Source organism: Pseudophryne corroboree, chromosome 8 (genome assembly GCF_028390025.1).
Source record: "Pseudophryne corroboree isolate aPseCor3 chromosome 8, aPseCor3.hap2, whole genome shotgun sequence".
In the NCBI taxonomy this organism is placed as follows: Eukaryota; Metazoa; Chordata; class Amphibia; order Anura; family Myobatrachidae; genus Pseudophryne; species Pseudophryne corroboree.
The window spans coordinates 450,708,343-450,723,915 of record NC_086451.1 but is presented as its reverse complement, the minus strand read 5'-3'; the positions used below and the strand labels follow the sequence as shown (position 1 = coordinate 450,723,915).

Below are 15,573 nucleotides of genomic sequence, written 5' to 3'. Positions count from 1 at the left end.
CGAAAGTCCGTCCCCAAACAATTCCTCACCCTTATAAGGCAAAATTTCCATGTGCCTTTTAGAATCAGCATCACCTGTCCACTGCCGAGTCCATAATACTCTCCTGGCAGAAATGGACATCGCATTAATTCTAGATGCCAGCCGGCAAATATCCCTCTGTGCATCTCTCATATATAAGACTACGTCTTTAATATGCTCTATAGTTAGCAATATAGTGTCCCTGTCAAGGGAATCAATGTTATCAGACAGGGAATCAGACCACGCTGCTGCAGCACTACACATCCATGCTGAAGCAATAGCAGGTCTCAGTATAGTACCTGAGTGTGTATACACAGACTTCAGGATAGCCTCCTGCTTTCTATCTGCAGGGTCCTTTAAGGCGGCCGTATCCTGAGACGGCAGTGCCACCTTTTTTGACAAGCGTGTGAGCGCCTTGTCCACCTTAGGGGATGTCTCCCAGCGTAACCTATCCGTTGGCGGGAAAGGGTACGCCATTAGTAACCGCTTAGAAATTACTAGTTTCTTAACTGGGGAACCCCACGCTTCTTCACACAATTCATTTAACTCATCAGATGGGGGAAAAGTCACTGGCTGCTTTTTCTCCCCAAACATAATACCCTTTTTTGTGGTAACCGGGTTTATGTCAGCAATGTGTAAAACATATTTCATAGCCGTAATCATACATCGAATGGCCTTTGTGGACTGTACATTTATCTCATCCTCGTCGACACTGGAGTCAGACTCCGTGTCAACATCTGTGTCTGCCATCTGAGTCAGCGGGCGTTTTTGAGCCCCTGATGGCCTCTGAGACGCCTGGGCAGGTGCGGGCTGAGATGCCGACTGTCCCATGGCTGTCACGTCGTCAAACCTTTTATGTAAGGAGTTGACACTGTCGGTTAAAACCTTCCACATATCCATCCACTCCGGTGTCAGCCCCGCAGGGGGCGACATCACACTTATCGGCTCCTGCTCCGCCTCCACGTAACCCTCCTCATCAAACATGTCGACACTGCCGTACCGACACACCGCACACACAGGGAATGCTCTGACTGAGGACAGGACCCCACAAAGTCCTTTGGGGAGACAGAGAGAGAGTATGCCAGCACACACCACAGCGCTATATAATCAGGGATTTACACTAACAAAAGCGATTTTCCCTATAGCTGCTTTTATATATAGTTTGCGCCTAAATTTAGTGCCCTCCCTCTCTTTTTTACCCTTGATGCCTGGAAACTGCAGGGGAGAGCCTGGGGAGCTGTCTTCCAGCGGAGCTGTGAAGAGAAAATGGCGCCGGTGTGCTGAGGAAGATAGCCCCGCCCCCTTCTCGGCTGACTTCTCCCGCTTTTTTATCTGTATAATGGCGGGGGATTATGCACATACACAGCTTAAAAGCTGTATTATGTGTCAATTAGCCATGTAAGGTACTCTAATTGCTGCCCAGGGCGCCCCCCCCCCCAGCGCCCTGCACCCATCAGTGACCGGAGTGTGTGGTGTGCATAGGGAGCAATGGCGCACAGCTGCAGTGCTGTGCGCTACCTTAATGAAGACCGAAGTCTTCAGCCGCCGATTTTCAGGATTCTCTTCTGTCTTCTGGCTCTGCAAGGGGGACGGCGGCGCGGCTCCGGGACCGTACGATCGAGGTCGGGCCCTGTGTTCGATCCCTCTGGAGCTAATGGTGTCCAGTAGCCTTAGAAGCCCAAGCTAGCTGCAAGCAGGTAGGTAGGTTCGCTTCTCTCCCCTCAGTCCCTCGTAGCAGTGAGTCTGTTGCCAGCAGATCTCACTGAAAATAAAAAACCTAACAAATACTTTCTTTTTCTAGAAGCTCAGGAGAGCCCCTAGTGTGCAACCAGCTCGGGCCGGGCACAGATTCTAACTGAGGTCTGGAGGAGGGGCATAGAGGGAGGAGCCAGTGCACACCAGATAGTACCTAATCTTTCTTTTAGAGTGCCCAGTCTCCTGCGGAGCCCGTCTATTCCCCATGGTCCTTACGGAGTACCCAGCATCCACTAGGACGTCAGAGAAAAATTTGACTTTCCAGCCGTAGCTGTGGAGACCAGGTCCGAGAGACCGTCCCCAAACAATTCCTCACCCCTGTAAGGTAAAACCTCCATGTGCCTTTTTGAGTCGGCATCGCCTGTCCATTGCCGAGTCCACAGGACCCTTCTGGCAGAAATCGACATTGCATTTATCCTAGAGCCCAGTAGGCTAATGTCTCTTTGGGCATCTCTCATATATAGGACAGCGTCTTTTATATGCCCCAGGGTCAGTACTATAGTATCCTTGTCCAAGGTATCAAGTTCCTCAGATAAGGTATCTGTCCATGCTGCTACAGCACTACACATCCAGGCCGACGCAATTGCCGGCCTTAGTAGGGTACCTGAATGTGTATAAATGGACTTCAGGATACACTCCTGCTTTCTATCCGCAGCATCTTTTAGGGTGGCCGTATCCTGTGACGGCAGGGCTACCCTCTTGGATAAGCGTGTTAAAGCTTTGTCTACCCTAGGGGAGGATTCCCAGCGTAACCTGTCCGTTGGCGGGAAAGGATACACCATAAGCATTCGTTTGGAAATCTGCAGTTTTCTATCTGGAGATTCCCAAGCCTTTTCACATAACTCATTTAACTCATGTGAAGGGGGAAAGGTCACCTCTTGCCTTTTTTCCCCACACATATAAACCCTCTTGTCAGGGACTGGGGTTTCCTCTGTGATGTGTAACACATCTTTCATTGCTATAATCATGTAACGGATGGCTTTAGCCATTTTAGGCTGCAACTTTGCATCATCGCCATTGACACTGGAGTCAGAATCCGTGTCGATATCTGTGTCAACAATTTGGGATAGTGGGCGCTTCTGAGACCCTGACGGCCTCTGCGCTGTAGGATCAGGCATGGGTTGAGACCCTGACTGTCCCAAGGCTTCAGCTTTATCCAACCTTTTATGCAAGGAATCAACATTATCATTTAAAACCTTCCACATATCCATCCAATCGGGTGTCGGCGGCGACCCCCACATTCATTTGTACCCGCTCTGTTTCCACATAGCCTTCCTCGTCAAACATGCAGACACAAGCGTACCAACACACCACACACACAGGGGATGCTCTATTTGAAGACAGTTCCCCCACAAGGCCTTTTGGAGAGACAGAGAGAGAGTATGCCAGCACACACCCCAGCGCTATATAACCCAGGAATCACACAGTAACTTAGTGTTAACGCAGTAGCTGCTGTATATACTGTTTTTTCGCCAAATTTATGTGCCCCCCCTCTCTTTTTACCCTCTTTCTACCGTGATTCTGCAGGGGAGAGCCTGGGGAGCTTCCTCTCAGCGGAGCTGTGGAGAGAAAATGGCGCTGGTGAGTGCTGAGGAAGAAGACCCGCCCCCTCAGCGGCGGGCTTCTGTCCCGCGTTTTGTGTGTAAAATAATGGCGGGGGCTCATGCATATATACAGTGCCCAACTGTATATATGCTGCTTTTTGCGAAGAGGTTCCCAATTGCGCCCCCCCTGCGCCCTGCACCCTACAGTGACCGAAGTGTGTGGGTTTAGTGTGGGAGCAATGGCGCACAGCTGCAGTGCGCTACCTCATATGAACAAAAAATGTGAATTGCGCTCCCCAATTAAGGTATTTATCACCCGGGTAATGTTCGTCAGACTTTCCACGAAGTATTGATGTAATTCCTGTTTCACATTCAGGTATTCTCTCTCTTGTCCGGTCAAGATACCTCAAATGTAATTTAGAGAAAAACGCCTTTCATAGGCGCCTTTCATAGCGTAAAACAATCTTTCTTTTATTCTAAAACTTTAAAATTTCATAAAATAACAATCAACAAATTATCCACCACCATACGGAGTGACTGCGTACCAGAGTGGGCCTATACAAGGCATGTGTTTCGCATGGAAGGGTTAGTCCCGGGTATAGCTCCTCCACGGTCCAGATGTTCTGCCCTTCAAGGTTCCACACTGTATCAGTCCTTCCTTTTGTCCACCAACGTGTTTCAACAATAATATCATTCCCACAAGGCAGCAGGAGCAGAGAGCAGCCATTGCTGTGTCTGGCTGCAGGTAGTATCTTCTTTCACATCAATCAACCAATCGTAGTTCCTGTTTTTCAGAAGATTCAGGTACTCCAGCTACTTTGGATGTGGTACGCACACTCCGCGTTTATGTAGCCCGAACATCAACTTAGTAACATAAATACAGAAGGTTTGGTAACCACCATCACACCTTGAAAAAGACTTATTGTTGAAACGCGTTGGTGGACAAAAGGAAGGACTGATACAGTGTGGAACCTTGAAGGGCAGAACATCTGGACCGTGGAGGAGCTATACCCGGGACTAACCCTTCCATGCGAAACACATGCCTTGTATAGGCCCACTCTGGTACGCAGTCACTCCGTATGGTGGTGGATAATTTGTCGATTGTTATTTTATGAAATTTTAAAGTTTTAGAATAAAAGAAAAAGATTGTTTTACGCTATGAAAGGCGTTTTTCTCTAAATTACATTTGAGGTATCTTGACCGGACAAGAGAGAGAATACCTGAATGTGAAACAGGAATTACATCAATACTTCGTGGAAAGTCTGACGAACATTACCCGGGTGATAAATACCTTAATTGGGGAGCGCAATTCACATTTTTTGTTTGCATATATGTTGTTTGGGTCTGTGGTGACCTGGTGAATAGCTGCACCCCTCATATCTTAGCGCAGTAAATATACTTTTGTTTGCTACCTCATATGAAGACTGGAGTCTTCTGCCGCCGCTTTCGAAGTCTTCTTGCTTCTCACGCCGGCTTCTGTCTTCTGGCTCTGCGAGGGGGACGGCGGCGCGGCTCCGGGATCGGACGACCAAGGGTGCGTTTCTGTGTACGATCCCTCTGGAGCTAATGGTGTCCAGTAGCCTAAGAAGCAGGACCTATCTTCTAGTGAGTAGGGCTGCTTCTCTCCCCTCAGTCCCAAGTAGCAGAGAGTCTGTTGCCAGCAGATCTCTCTGAAAATAAAAAACCTAACAAAATACTTTATTAGCAAGCTCAGGAAAGCTCACTAAGGTGCACCCAGCTCGTCCGGGCACAGATTCAAAACTGGGGTCTGGAGGGGGGAGCCAGTGCACACCAGTATCCTAATTCTTTCTTGGGGTGCCCTGTCTCCTGCGGAGCCCGTCTGTTCCCCTTGGTCCTTACGGAGTCCCCAGCATCCACTAGGACGTTAGAGAAAATTTATGAGCATGTCATGTCATGTTATGTTAGGGGGAGGGACCACACGCATTTTATTTTCTAATTTTTAGCTCGCTTAACAGAAGAGTTCATTGCGGTGGTAGAATAATGTTATGGAGATCAAGAGGAGCAGGAGATAGTGGTTTTCTACATGCGACTAGCAAAATGACAACCAGATATATATATATATATATATATATATATATATATATATATATATATATATATATATATATATATATATATATTTTTTTTTTTTTTTTTTTTTTTTTTTTTTTAATACCTACCAGTAAATCCTTTTCTCTTAGTCCGTAGAGCAGGCATTCCCAACCACGGTCCTCAAGGCACACTAACAGTGCAGGTTTTAGTGAAATCCAGGCTTCAGCACAGATGGTTAAATAAAAATAACTGAGCTACTAATTAAGTCACCTGTGCTGAAGCCTGGATATCACTAAATCCTGCACTGTTAGTGTGCCTTGAGGACCGTGGTTGGGAATGCCTGCCGTAGAGGATGCTTCAAGAACCATGGGGTATAGACGGGATCCGCAGGAGACATGGGCACCTCAAGACTTTAAAAGGGGTATGAACTGGCTCCTCCCTCTATGCCCCTCCTCCAGACCCCAGTTATAGGAACTGTGCCCAAGGAGACGGACATATAGAGGAAAAGGATTTATTTAATTTTAAACTAAGGTGAGATACATACCAGCTCACACCTCAAGCATGCCGTACAACATGGCATTTAACCCAACGCATGCAACGGCATGAATAACGTCAGCAATAGGCTGACTTAACGCAACACAACATGTGTGTAACCATAACCAATAACTGCAGATACAGTACGCACTGGGACGGGCGCCCAGCATCCTCTACGGACTAAGAGAAAAGGATTTACCGGTAGGTATTAAAATAAGAATTTACTTACCGATAATTCTATTTCTCATAGTCCGTAGTGGATGCTGGGGACTCCGAAAGGACCATGGGGAATAGCGGCTCCGCAGGAGACTGGGCACAAAGTAAATGCTTTAGGACTAGCTGGTGTGCACTGGCTCCTCCCCCTATGACCTCCTCCAAGCCTCAGTTAGGATACTGTGCCCGGACGAGCGTACACAATAAGGAAGGATTTTGAATCCCGGGTAAGACTCATACCAGCCACACCAATCACACCGTACAACTTGTGATTTGAACCCAGTTAACAGCATGATAACAGAGGAGCCTCTGAAAAGATGGCTCACAACAATAATAACCCGATTTTTGTAACAATAACTATGTACAAGTATTGCAGACAATCCGCACTTGGGATGGGCGCCCAGCATCCACTACGGACTATGAGAAATAAGAATTTACTTACCGATAATTCTATTTTCTCTAACGTCCTAGTGGATGCTGGGGACTCCGAAAGGACCATGGGGATTATACCAAAGCTCCCAAACGGGCGGGAGAGTGCGGATGACTCTGCAGCACCGAATGAGAGAACTCCAGGTCCTCCTCAGCCAGGGTATCAAATTTGTAGAATTTTGCAAACGTATTTGCCCCTGACCAAGTAGCTGCTCGGCAAAGTTGTAAAGCCGAGACCCCTCGGGCAGCCGCCCAGGATGAGCCCACTTTCCGTGTGGAATGGGCTTTTACAGATTTTGGCTGTGGCAGGCCTGCCACAGAATGTGCAAGCTGAATTGTACTACAAATCCAACGAGCAATCGTCTGCTTAGAAGCAGGGGCACCCAGCTTGTTGGGTGCATACAGGATAAACAGCGAGTCAGATTTTCTGACTCCAGCCGTCCTGGAAACATATTTTCAGGGCCCTGACTACGTCCAGCAACTTGGAATCCTCCAAGTCCTTAGTAGCCGCAGGCACCACAATAGGTTGGTTTAAGTGAAATGCTGAAACCACCTTAGGGAGAAATTGAGGACGAGTCCTCAATTCTGCCCTGTCCGTATGGAAAATCAGGTAAGGGCTTTTATAGGATAAAGCCGCCAATTCTGATACACGCCTGGCTGAAGCCAGGGCTAACAGCATTACCACTTTCCATGTGAGATATTTTAAGTCCACAGTGGTGAGTGGTTCAAACCAATGTGATTTTAGGAATCCCAAAACTACATTGAGATCCCAAGGTGCCACTGGAGGCACAAAAGGAGGCTGTATATGCAGTACCCCCTTGACAAACGTCTGAACTTCAGGAACTGAAGCTAGTTCTTTTTGGAAGAATATTGACAGGGCCGAAATTTGAACCTTAATGGACCCTAATTTGAGGCCCATAGACAGTCCTGTTTGCAGGAAATGCAGGAATCGACCCAGTTGAAATTCCTCTGTAGGGGCCTTCCTGGCCTCACACCACGCAACATATTTACGCCAAATACGGTGATAATGTTGCACAGTTACATCCTTCCTGGCTTTGATCAGGGTAGGGATAACTTCATCCGGAATGCCTTTTTCCTTCAGGATCCGGCGTTCAACCGCCATGCCGTCAAACGCAGCCGCGGTAAGTCTTGGAACAGACATGGTCCCTGCTGGAGCAGGTCCTTTCTTAGAGGTAGAGGCCACGGGTCTTCCGTGAGCATCTCTTGAATTTCCGGGTACCAAGTCCTTCTTGGCCAATCCGGAGCCACGAGTATAGTCTTTACACCTCTCCTTCTTATGATTCTCAGTACCTTGGGTATGAGAGGCAGAGGAGGGAACACATATACTGACTGGTACACCCATGGTGTTACCAGAGCGTCCACAGCTATTGCCTGAGGGTCCCTTGACCTGGCGCAATATCTGTCCAGTTTTTTGTTGAGGCGGGACGCCATCATGTCCACCTTTGGTTTTTCCCAACGGTTCACAATCATGTGGAAGACTTCTGGGTGAAGTCCCCACTCCCCCAGGTGAAGATCGTGTCTGCTGAGGAAGTCTGCTTCCCAGTTGTCCACTCCCGGAATGAACACTGCTGACAGTGCTATCACATGATTTTCCGCCCAGCGAAGAATCCTTGCAACTTCCGTCATTGCCCTCCTGCTTCTTGTGCCGCCCTGTCTTTTTACGTGGGCGACTGCCGTGATGTTGTCCGACTGGATCAACACCGGCTGACCCTGAAGCAGAGGCCTTGCCTGACTTAGGGCATTGTAAATGGCCCTTAGTTCCAGGATATTTATGTGAAGTGACGTTTCCATGCTTGACCACAAGACCTGGAAATTTTTTCCCTGTGTGACTGCTCCCCAGCCTCTCAGGCTGGCATCCGTGGTCACCAGGACCCAATCCTGAATGCCGAATCTGCGGCCCTCTAGGAGATGAGCACTCTGTAACCACCACAGGAGAGACACCCTTGTCCTTGGAGACAGGGTTATCCGCTGATGCATTTGAAGATGCGATCCGGACCATTTGTCCAGCAGATCCCACTGAAAAGTTCTTGCGTGGAATCTCTCGTTCGGGCACAAAAATCTAACAGGCTTGGAGGAGGGTCATAGGGGGAGGAGCCAGTGCACACCAGGTAGTCCTAAAGCTTTATACTTTTGTGCCCAGTCTCCTGCGGAGCCGCTATTCCCCATGGTCCTTTCGGAGTCCCCAGCATCCACTAGGACGTTAAAGAAAATCCTATTTTCTCATACGTCCTAGAGGATGCTGGGGACGCTTCAAGAACCATGGGGTTTATACCAAAGCTCTAGAACGGGCGGGAGAGTGCGGATGACTCTGCAGCACCAATTGACCAAACAAGAGGTCCTCATCAGCCAGGGTATCAAACTTGTAATACTTTGCAAAAGTGTTTGAACCCGACCAAGTAGCTGCTCGGCCAAGCTGTAATGCCGAGACCCCTCGGGCAGCCGCCCACCTTTCTGGTAGAATGGGCCTTCACCGATTTCTGTGACGGCAATCCAGCCGTAAAATGAGCCTGCTGAATCACATCACAGATCCAGCGTGCAATAGTCTGCTTGGAAGCAGGAGCCCCAATCTTGTTGGGAGCATACAGAACAGACAGAGCCTCCGTTTTCCTAATCTGAGCCGTTCTGGCGACATAAATTTTCAAAGTGCTGACCACATCGAGAGACTTCGATTCCGCCAAGGCTTCAGTAGCCACTGGCACCACAATAGGTTGTTTAATGTGAAACGATGAAACCACTTTTGGCAGAAATTGTTGACTAGTTCTCAACTCCGCTATATCTGCATGGAAGATTAAATAGGGGCTCGTGAGACAAAGCCGCTAATTCAGACACCCGCCTTGCGGATGCCAAAGCCAAAAACATGACCACCTTCCAAGTGAGGAATTTCAACTCAACTTTATGTAAAGGTTCAAACCAATGAGATTGCAGGAACTGCAACACCACATTAACATCCCATGGGTCTACTGCGGGCACAAAGGGAGGCTGGATGTGCAGCACGCCTTTCACGAAAGTCTGAACTTCCGGAAGAGAGGCCAATTCTTTTTGAAAGAAAATTGATAAGGCCAAAATTTGTACTTTAATGGAGCCTAACTTTAGGCCGGCATCCACCCCGGCTTGTAGAAAATGGAGAAACCGCCCCAGCTGAAATTCCTCCGTAGGAGCCTTCTTGGATTCACACCAAGACACATATTTCTCCAAATACGGTGGTAATGTTCCGCCGTTACTTCTTTTCTAGCCTGAAGCAGTGTGGGAATGACTTCATTGAGAATACCCTTTCGGGCTAGGATTTGGCGTTTGGCGTCTGACTGAGCCGTATGGCTTCGGGACCACGAACAGGCTGGAATAAAAGCCTTCTCCCTGTTGCGACAGGGGAACCCTGACAATGACCTGATTTAGACACAATTTTTGTATTGCTTCGCATACCACCTCCCTGTCCTGAAGGGAAGCTGGTAAGGCCGATTTGAAAAATCAGCGAGGGGGAACGTCTTGAAACTCTAGTTGGTAACCCTGGGATATTTTTTCAAAAACCCATGGGTCTAGGGCCGAACGAGCCCAGAATTGACTGAAGAGTTTGAGACGTGCCCCCACCGGTGCCGACTCCCTCAGAGGAGCTCCAGCGTCATGCGGTGGATTTGGCAGCAGCCGGGGAGGACTTCTGCTCTTGGTAACTTGCCACAGCCGGTGACCCTTTTCCCTTTCCTCTAGAAGTAAGGAAGGAAGTCCCTCTGCCTTTTTTTGTATTTATTGAGACGAAAGGACTACATCTGATAGTGGTGTGCAGGAACAGAAGGTAAAAATGACGACTTACCCGCGGCAGCCGTAGACACCAGGTCAGTGAGGCCGTCACCAAACAAGACACCACCTTTATACGGCAGAGACTCCATAGCCTTCTTAGAGTCCGCATCAGCATTCCATTGATGAATTCACAATGCTCTCCTAGCTGAGACTGCCATGGCATTGGCCCTTGATCCCAAAAGGCCAATATCCCTCGCAGCTTCCTTTAGATAAGCTGCAGCGTCCCCGATATGACACAGTGTCAAAAGAACGCTATCCCTGTCCAGGGTATCTATATCAGATGACAAGTTATCTGCCCATTTTTCCATAGCACTACTTACCCATGCCGAAGCCACGGCAGGCCTGAGCAGCGTACCCGTAGTGACATAAATGGATTTCTAAGTATTTTCCTGCTTACGATCCGCAGGTTCCTTTAGGGCTGCCGTTGCAGGGGACGGCAGCGCCAACTTTTTGTACAGCCGTGATAAAGCTTTGTCCACAGTGGGGGGTGACTCCCACTTTTCCGGAATTCTCTTGGGAATCTGAAACTTCTTGTCAGGATTTTTCCCAGACCTGTTCAAAAAAGCGTCTTCAGTTCATGAGAGAGAGGAAACGTTACCTCAGGTTTCTTTCCTTTAAACATACAGACCCTAGTATCAGGAACAGCAGGGTCCTCCGTGATATGTAACACGTCTTTTACTGCCACAATCATGTACTGAATGCTCTTAGCCAGTTTTGGATTTAATCTGGCATCACTATAGTCGACACTGGAGTCAGAGTCCATGTCGGTATCTGTATCTGCTATCTAGGTAAATGAACGCTTTTGTGACCCTGAGGGGGTCTGAACCTGGAACAACACATCCTCTACGGATTTTGCCTGGTTTTGAAACTCAGATTTATCCAATCTTTTATTCAACCAAGCCACTATTCGCATTCAAAGCACTCAGAACATTTACCCAATCAGGAGTCGGCGGTGCCGACAGGGTCACTCCCACAGCCGTTTCTTTCCCTAATCCAGTCTCCTCCTGGGAAGAGCACTCTGCCTTAAACATGTCGACACACGTGCACCGACACACACACACACACAAACACACTGGGCATATAGGGGACAGACCCACAGTAAAGCCTGTCAGAGAAACACAGAGGGAGTTTGCCAGCTCACAACCCAGCGCCTATCCCGGTTCTGAACACTTTTATATAAAGTCCCAGACCTGTTAGCGCTTTATATTACATTAAATAGCACCAAATATACTGTGCCCCCCCCTCCCTTTTTTGCACCCTGTTACTTGTACAGCAGCGGAGAGGAAGGCCAGCGTCTCTGCAGCTCAGTGTAGAGAAAATGGCGCTGGTGAGAGCTGTGAGGGCTAAGCCACGCCCCCTCAATGACGCGCTTCAGCCCCGCTATTTTTTAAATTATTTATACTGGCGGGGGACCGGATCCAGTGCCTAGGCACTTAAAAACCACTTTTGTCAGGTCATATTGAGGATTTACATGCTGCCCAGGGCGCCCCCCTCCCTGCACCCTGTAGTGCCACTGTGTGTGGGAGCATGGCGCGCGGCCGCTGTGCGGTACCTCAAAGCCGTCACTGAAGTCTTCTGATCTTCTTCTACTCACCCGTCTTCTGATGGTGGGCTCCGGGAACGAGCATCTAGGCGTACCTAGCATTTAGACCCTCAGGAGCTAATGGTGTCCTGTAGCCTAAGAAGCAGAGCCTTGAAACTCACAGAAGTAGGTCTGCTTCTCTCCCCTAAGTCCCACGATGCAGGGAGACTGTTGCCAGCAGTTCTCCCTGAAAATAATAATCCTAACAAGTCTTTTTCTGAGAAACTCTAGAGAGCTCCTCAGTGTGCATCCAGTCTCACTGGGCACAGAATCTAACTGGGGTCTGGAGGAGGGGCATAGAGGGAGGAGCCAGTTCACACCCCTTTTAAAATCTTGAGGTGCCCATGTCTCCTGCGGATCCCGTCTATACCCCATGGTTCTAGAAGCATCCCCAGCATCCTCTAGGACGTATGAGAAAAAAACGTGTAGATCATTGAAACAATTCTGTATGGGCAAAGTTAATTGGATTGTGTAAACAATAAAATGGGGTGGGGTGGTAAATCAAAGAATCTGTGAAATAAGTTGTGTATGGGGGTCCTTATGGTACAGGCACAACCCAGGAATTAGGTACTGAGGCTCCTGCATCACACCCACGAAGAGCTGCCACCTTCCAGGCTAATAGAGAGCAGTTTGGACTGGTGAAACATACTGGGTCCTGTGACACCTCCACATACATGTTATATATGTCATGGACACATACATCCAGTATGTTTCCTACAACCATCCATCTAACCACTCAGGTACCTGGAGATTACCAGTTATTGCCGGCGATAACTTATCATACCCATATGAGAGGGACAAGACCTGCACCACCCTCTAAGACAGGAGACCTCTACCAGCAGGAAGACACTGCGGGAATCCACTATCACTCCACGACAACAAGCAGCATTAGTTTTTGCTAGATGGCGGGCTGCCCTGTATTGCTGGCACAACTACATGACACAACAGGGAGCACAGAGGAGAACAACAGCTGACTCAAACGGTCATCTGGAAAGATGCAGATTTTATATCATTCAAATAAAGCACTGTCAACATTTCCTTTTTATGTGATGGGGGGGGGGGGGAGAGAAAAGAGATAAAGACTAAAGTGAGCCAATACTCCCCCTACCCTACTACCCTATAACGAGCTAGCAACACACAAAATAGACATTACCATCACACCTCACACTGCCAACAAAGCGGCATCACACCTCTACACATAAATGCACTACCAGAGCGGCATCACACCTCTACACAAATACACTGCCAACAGCGCACCATCACATCTTCCACATAAATGCACTAGCAGAGCATCATCACACTGCTACACAAATACACTGCCAACAGAACGCCATCACACCTCTACACATACACTGCCAACAGAACTCCATCACATATTCCACATAAATGCACTAGCAGAGCGCCATCACACCGCTTCGCATGAATGCACTACCAAAGCCCCATCACACCTCTACACATAAATGCACTACCAGAGCGCCATCACACCTCTACACAAATATACTGCCAACAGAGCGCCATCACACCGCTTCACATACATACACTGCCAACAGAACGCCATCACACCTTCCACATAAAGGCACTACCAGAGCACCATCACACCGCTTCACATACTAATAATTATTATGCTTTATTTATATGGCACCACAAGGGTTCCGCAGCGCCCAATTGCAGAGTACATAAATAAGCAATAAGCAAAACAGCAACTTCCAGTTGAAGACAATATAGGACAAGTACAGGGTATATAAACATAGCTGCATCATCAGACGACACTGACGTAAGTATCGGGCAGCAGAAAACTGAGGGATTTGGTGCTGTCGAAGGGAGTATGGAGTAAAAAATAGGTTACGTTAAGGCGCCCATATACTAGTGTCATTTTTGGGCCCTTTTAATCCGAATTATCGTCCAAGAAATCGGATAAAGTTTCAAATCGCATGTGTTTTACCTCCGATTTGGAGATAGCAAGGGCTGCACTATAAGAATTATCACCTTAGTCAGCCTTGAATGGAATCGCATTTGATACATTGTATGCAAAAGGACTGCATACGATGTATCGTATGTGATCCTGCCGCGTGGGAAGCTGCCGGGCAGTTCAAGGGAGATCGTATGCGGCTAAAAGGTGGGTACACACTGATAGATATATCTACCGATCAATTGATCTGCAGATATATCTATGGACGGATCGGGTAGTGTGTTGAGCATACACACTGCCTGATCCGTCGGGGACTGATGTCATGAACTGGGTGGGCGTGAACACACGCCCGCCCAGTTCAGCTGTCAATCACCGCCGGCCACCGCAGCATGTGTATGGGCAGTCGACCAACCGCCCCGTACACAAACAGCGACGCGCCAATATATATCGGCCAGTGTGTACGGGCCTTTACCTTCTCACAGAAGTCGCAGTAGTGTATAAGGACCTTAACAGGACATCCCCCCTTAAGAGACGTAAAAGCACATGAGGGAAGAATGCCCTGCTCCTGAGAGCTTACATTCTAAAAGGGGGAGGGGCAGACAGGCAAGGGTGACAGATGGGGTAGAAAGTGGGCGGGCATAAAGGCACTACACACACCCTACCATCACACCGCCAGACATAAACCCACTGCCACCACACAAACACACTGCCACCACACCGCCATACATAAACACACTGCCACCACACCGCCATACATAAACACACAGCTACAAGTAAACACACTGCTATCACACCGCCATACATAAACACACAGCTACAAGTAAACACACTGCTATCACACCGCCATACATAAACACACAGCTACAAGTAAACACACTGCTATCACACCGCCATACATAAACACACAGCTACAAGTAAACACACTGCTATCACACCGCCATACATAAACACACAGCTACAAGTAAACACACTGCTATCACACCGCCATACATAAACACACAGCTACAAGTAAACACACTGCTATCACACCGCCATACATAAACACACAGCTACAAGTAAACACACTGCTATCACACCGCCATACATAAACACACAGCTACAAGTAAACACACTGCTATCACACCGCCATACATAAACACACAGCTACAAGTAAACACACTGCTATCACACCGCCATACATAAACACACAGCTACAAGTAAACACACTGCTATCACATCAATATGTGTGGGTATTGAGGTGGTGTACTGACCACACACACAAGGAATACACACTGTAGAGGACACCACAGGTAGCAGCACAGCCTCCCCTGTATGTGCAGTGACTGGGGACACGCCACACATATACATACACTGATACTAATATCGGGGGAGACACCACCTGGTGCTGCGGGTACTATACACACCCCCATACCATCAGGGTATACTGCACCCAGCTACGAGCCACCCACCGGGGCGCTCCCAGCCCGCACACCCACCTACAGCCCGGATCCTCTCCCATTACCGCGCAGCAGCTTCTCCTCCTCACCTCTTTCGTTCCCTTCTGTTCAAAATTCAAAACCCGGCGGCGGTTAGCTGGCGCAGGGCCCGCCCACCGTGAGCACCAATGAAATTACACGACTTCCTGAACTCAAAATGTGATTGGATCACTCGCCAATACAACGCGTGCCGATGGACGTGGCGGCCCGAGGGGACTGGTGACGTCAGCGACGTCCGGCTGCTTCTGA

The 15,573-nt window shown here is 48.5% G+C and overlaps 1 protein-coding gene across 2 annotated transcripts in view; it reads right to left on the bottom strand.

Moving 5' to 3' along the window:
• KIFC1 (kinesin family member C1) overlaps nt 1–15,487 on the bottom strand; it is a 61,372-nt gene extending 45,885 nt beyond the window's left edge. The window contains exon 1 of one of the 2 annotated variants that reach the window (XM_063938241.1): nt 15,325–15,487. In XM_063938241.1, the coding sequence (XP_063794311.1) occupies nt 15,325–15,347 (23 nt within the window). In that variant the 5' untranslated portion in view covers nt 15,348–15,487. The remainder of the gene's footprint in view (nt 1–15,324) is intronic. The other variant, XM_063938242.1, reaches the window with a different exon arrangement.
• Between the last annotated feature and the right edge of the window lie 86 nt (nt 15,488–15,573).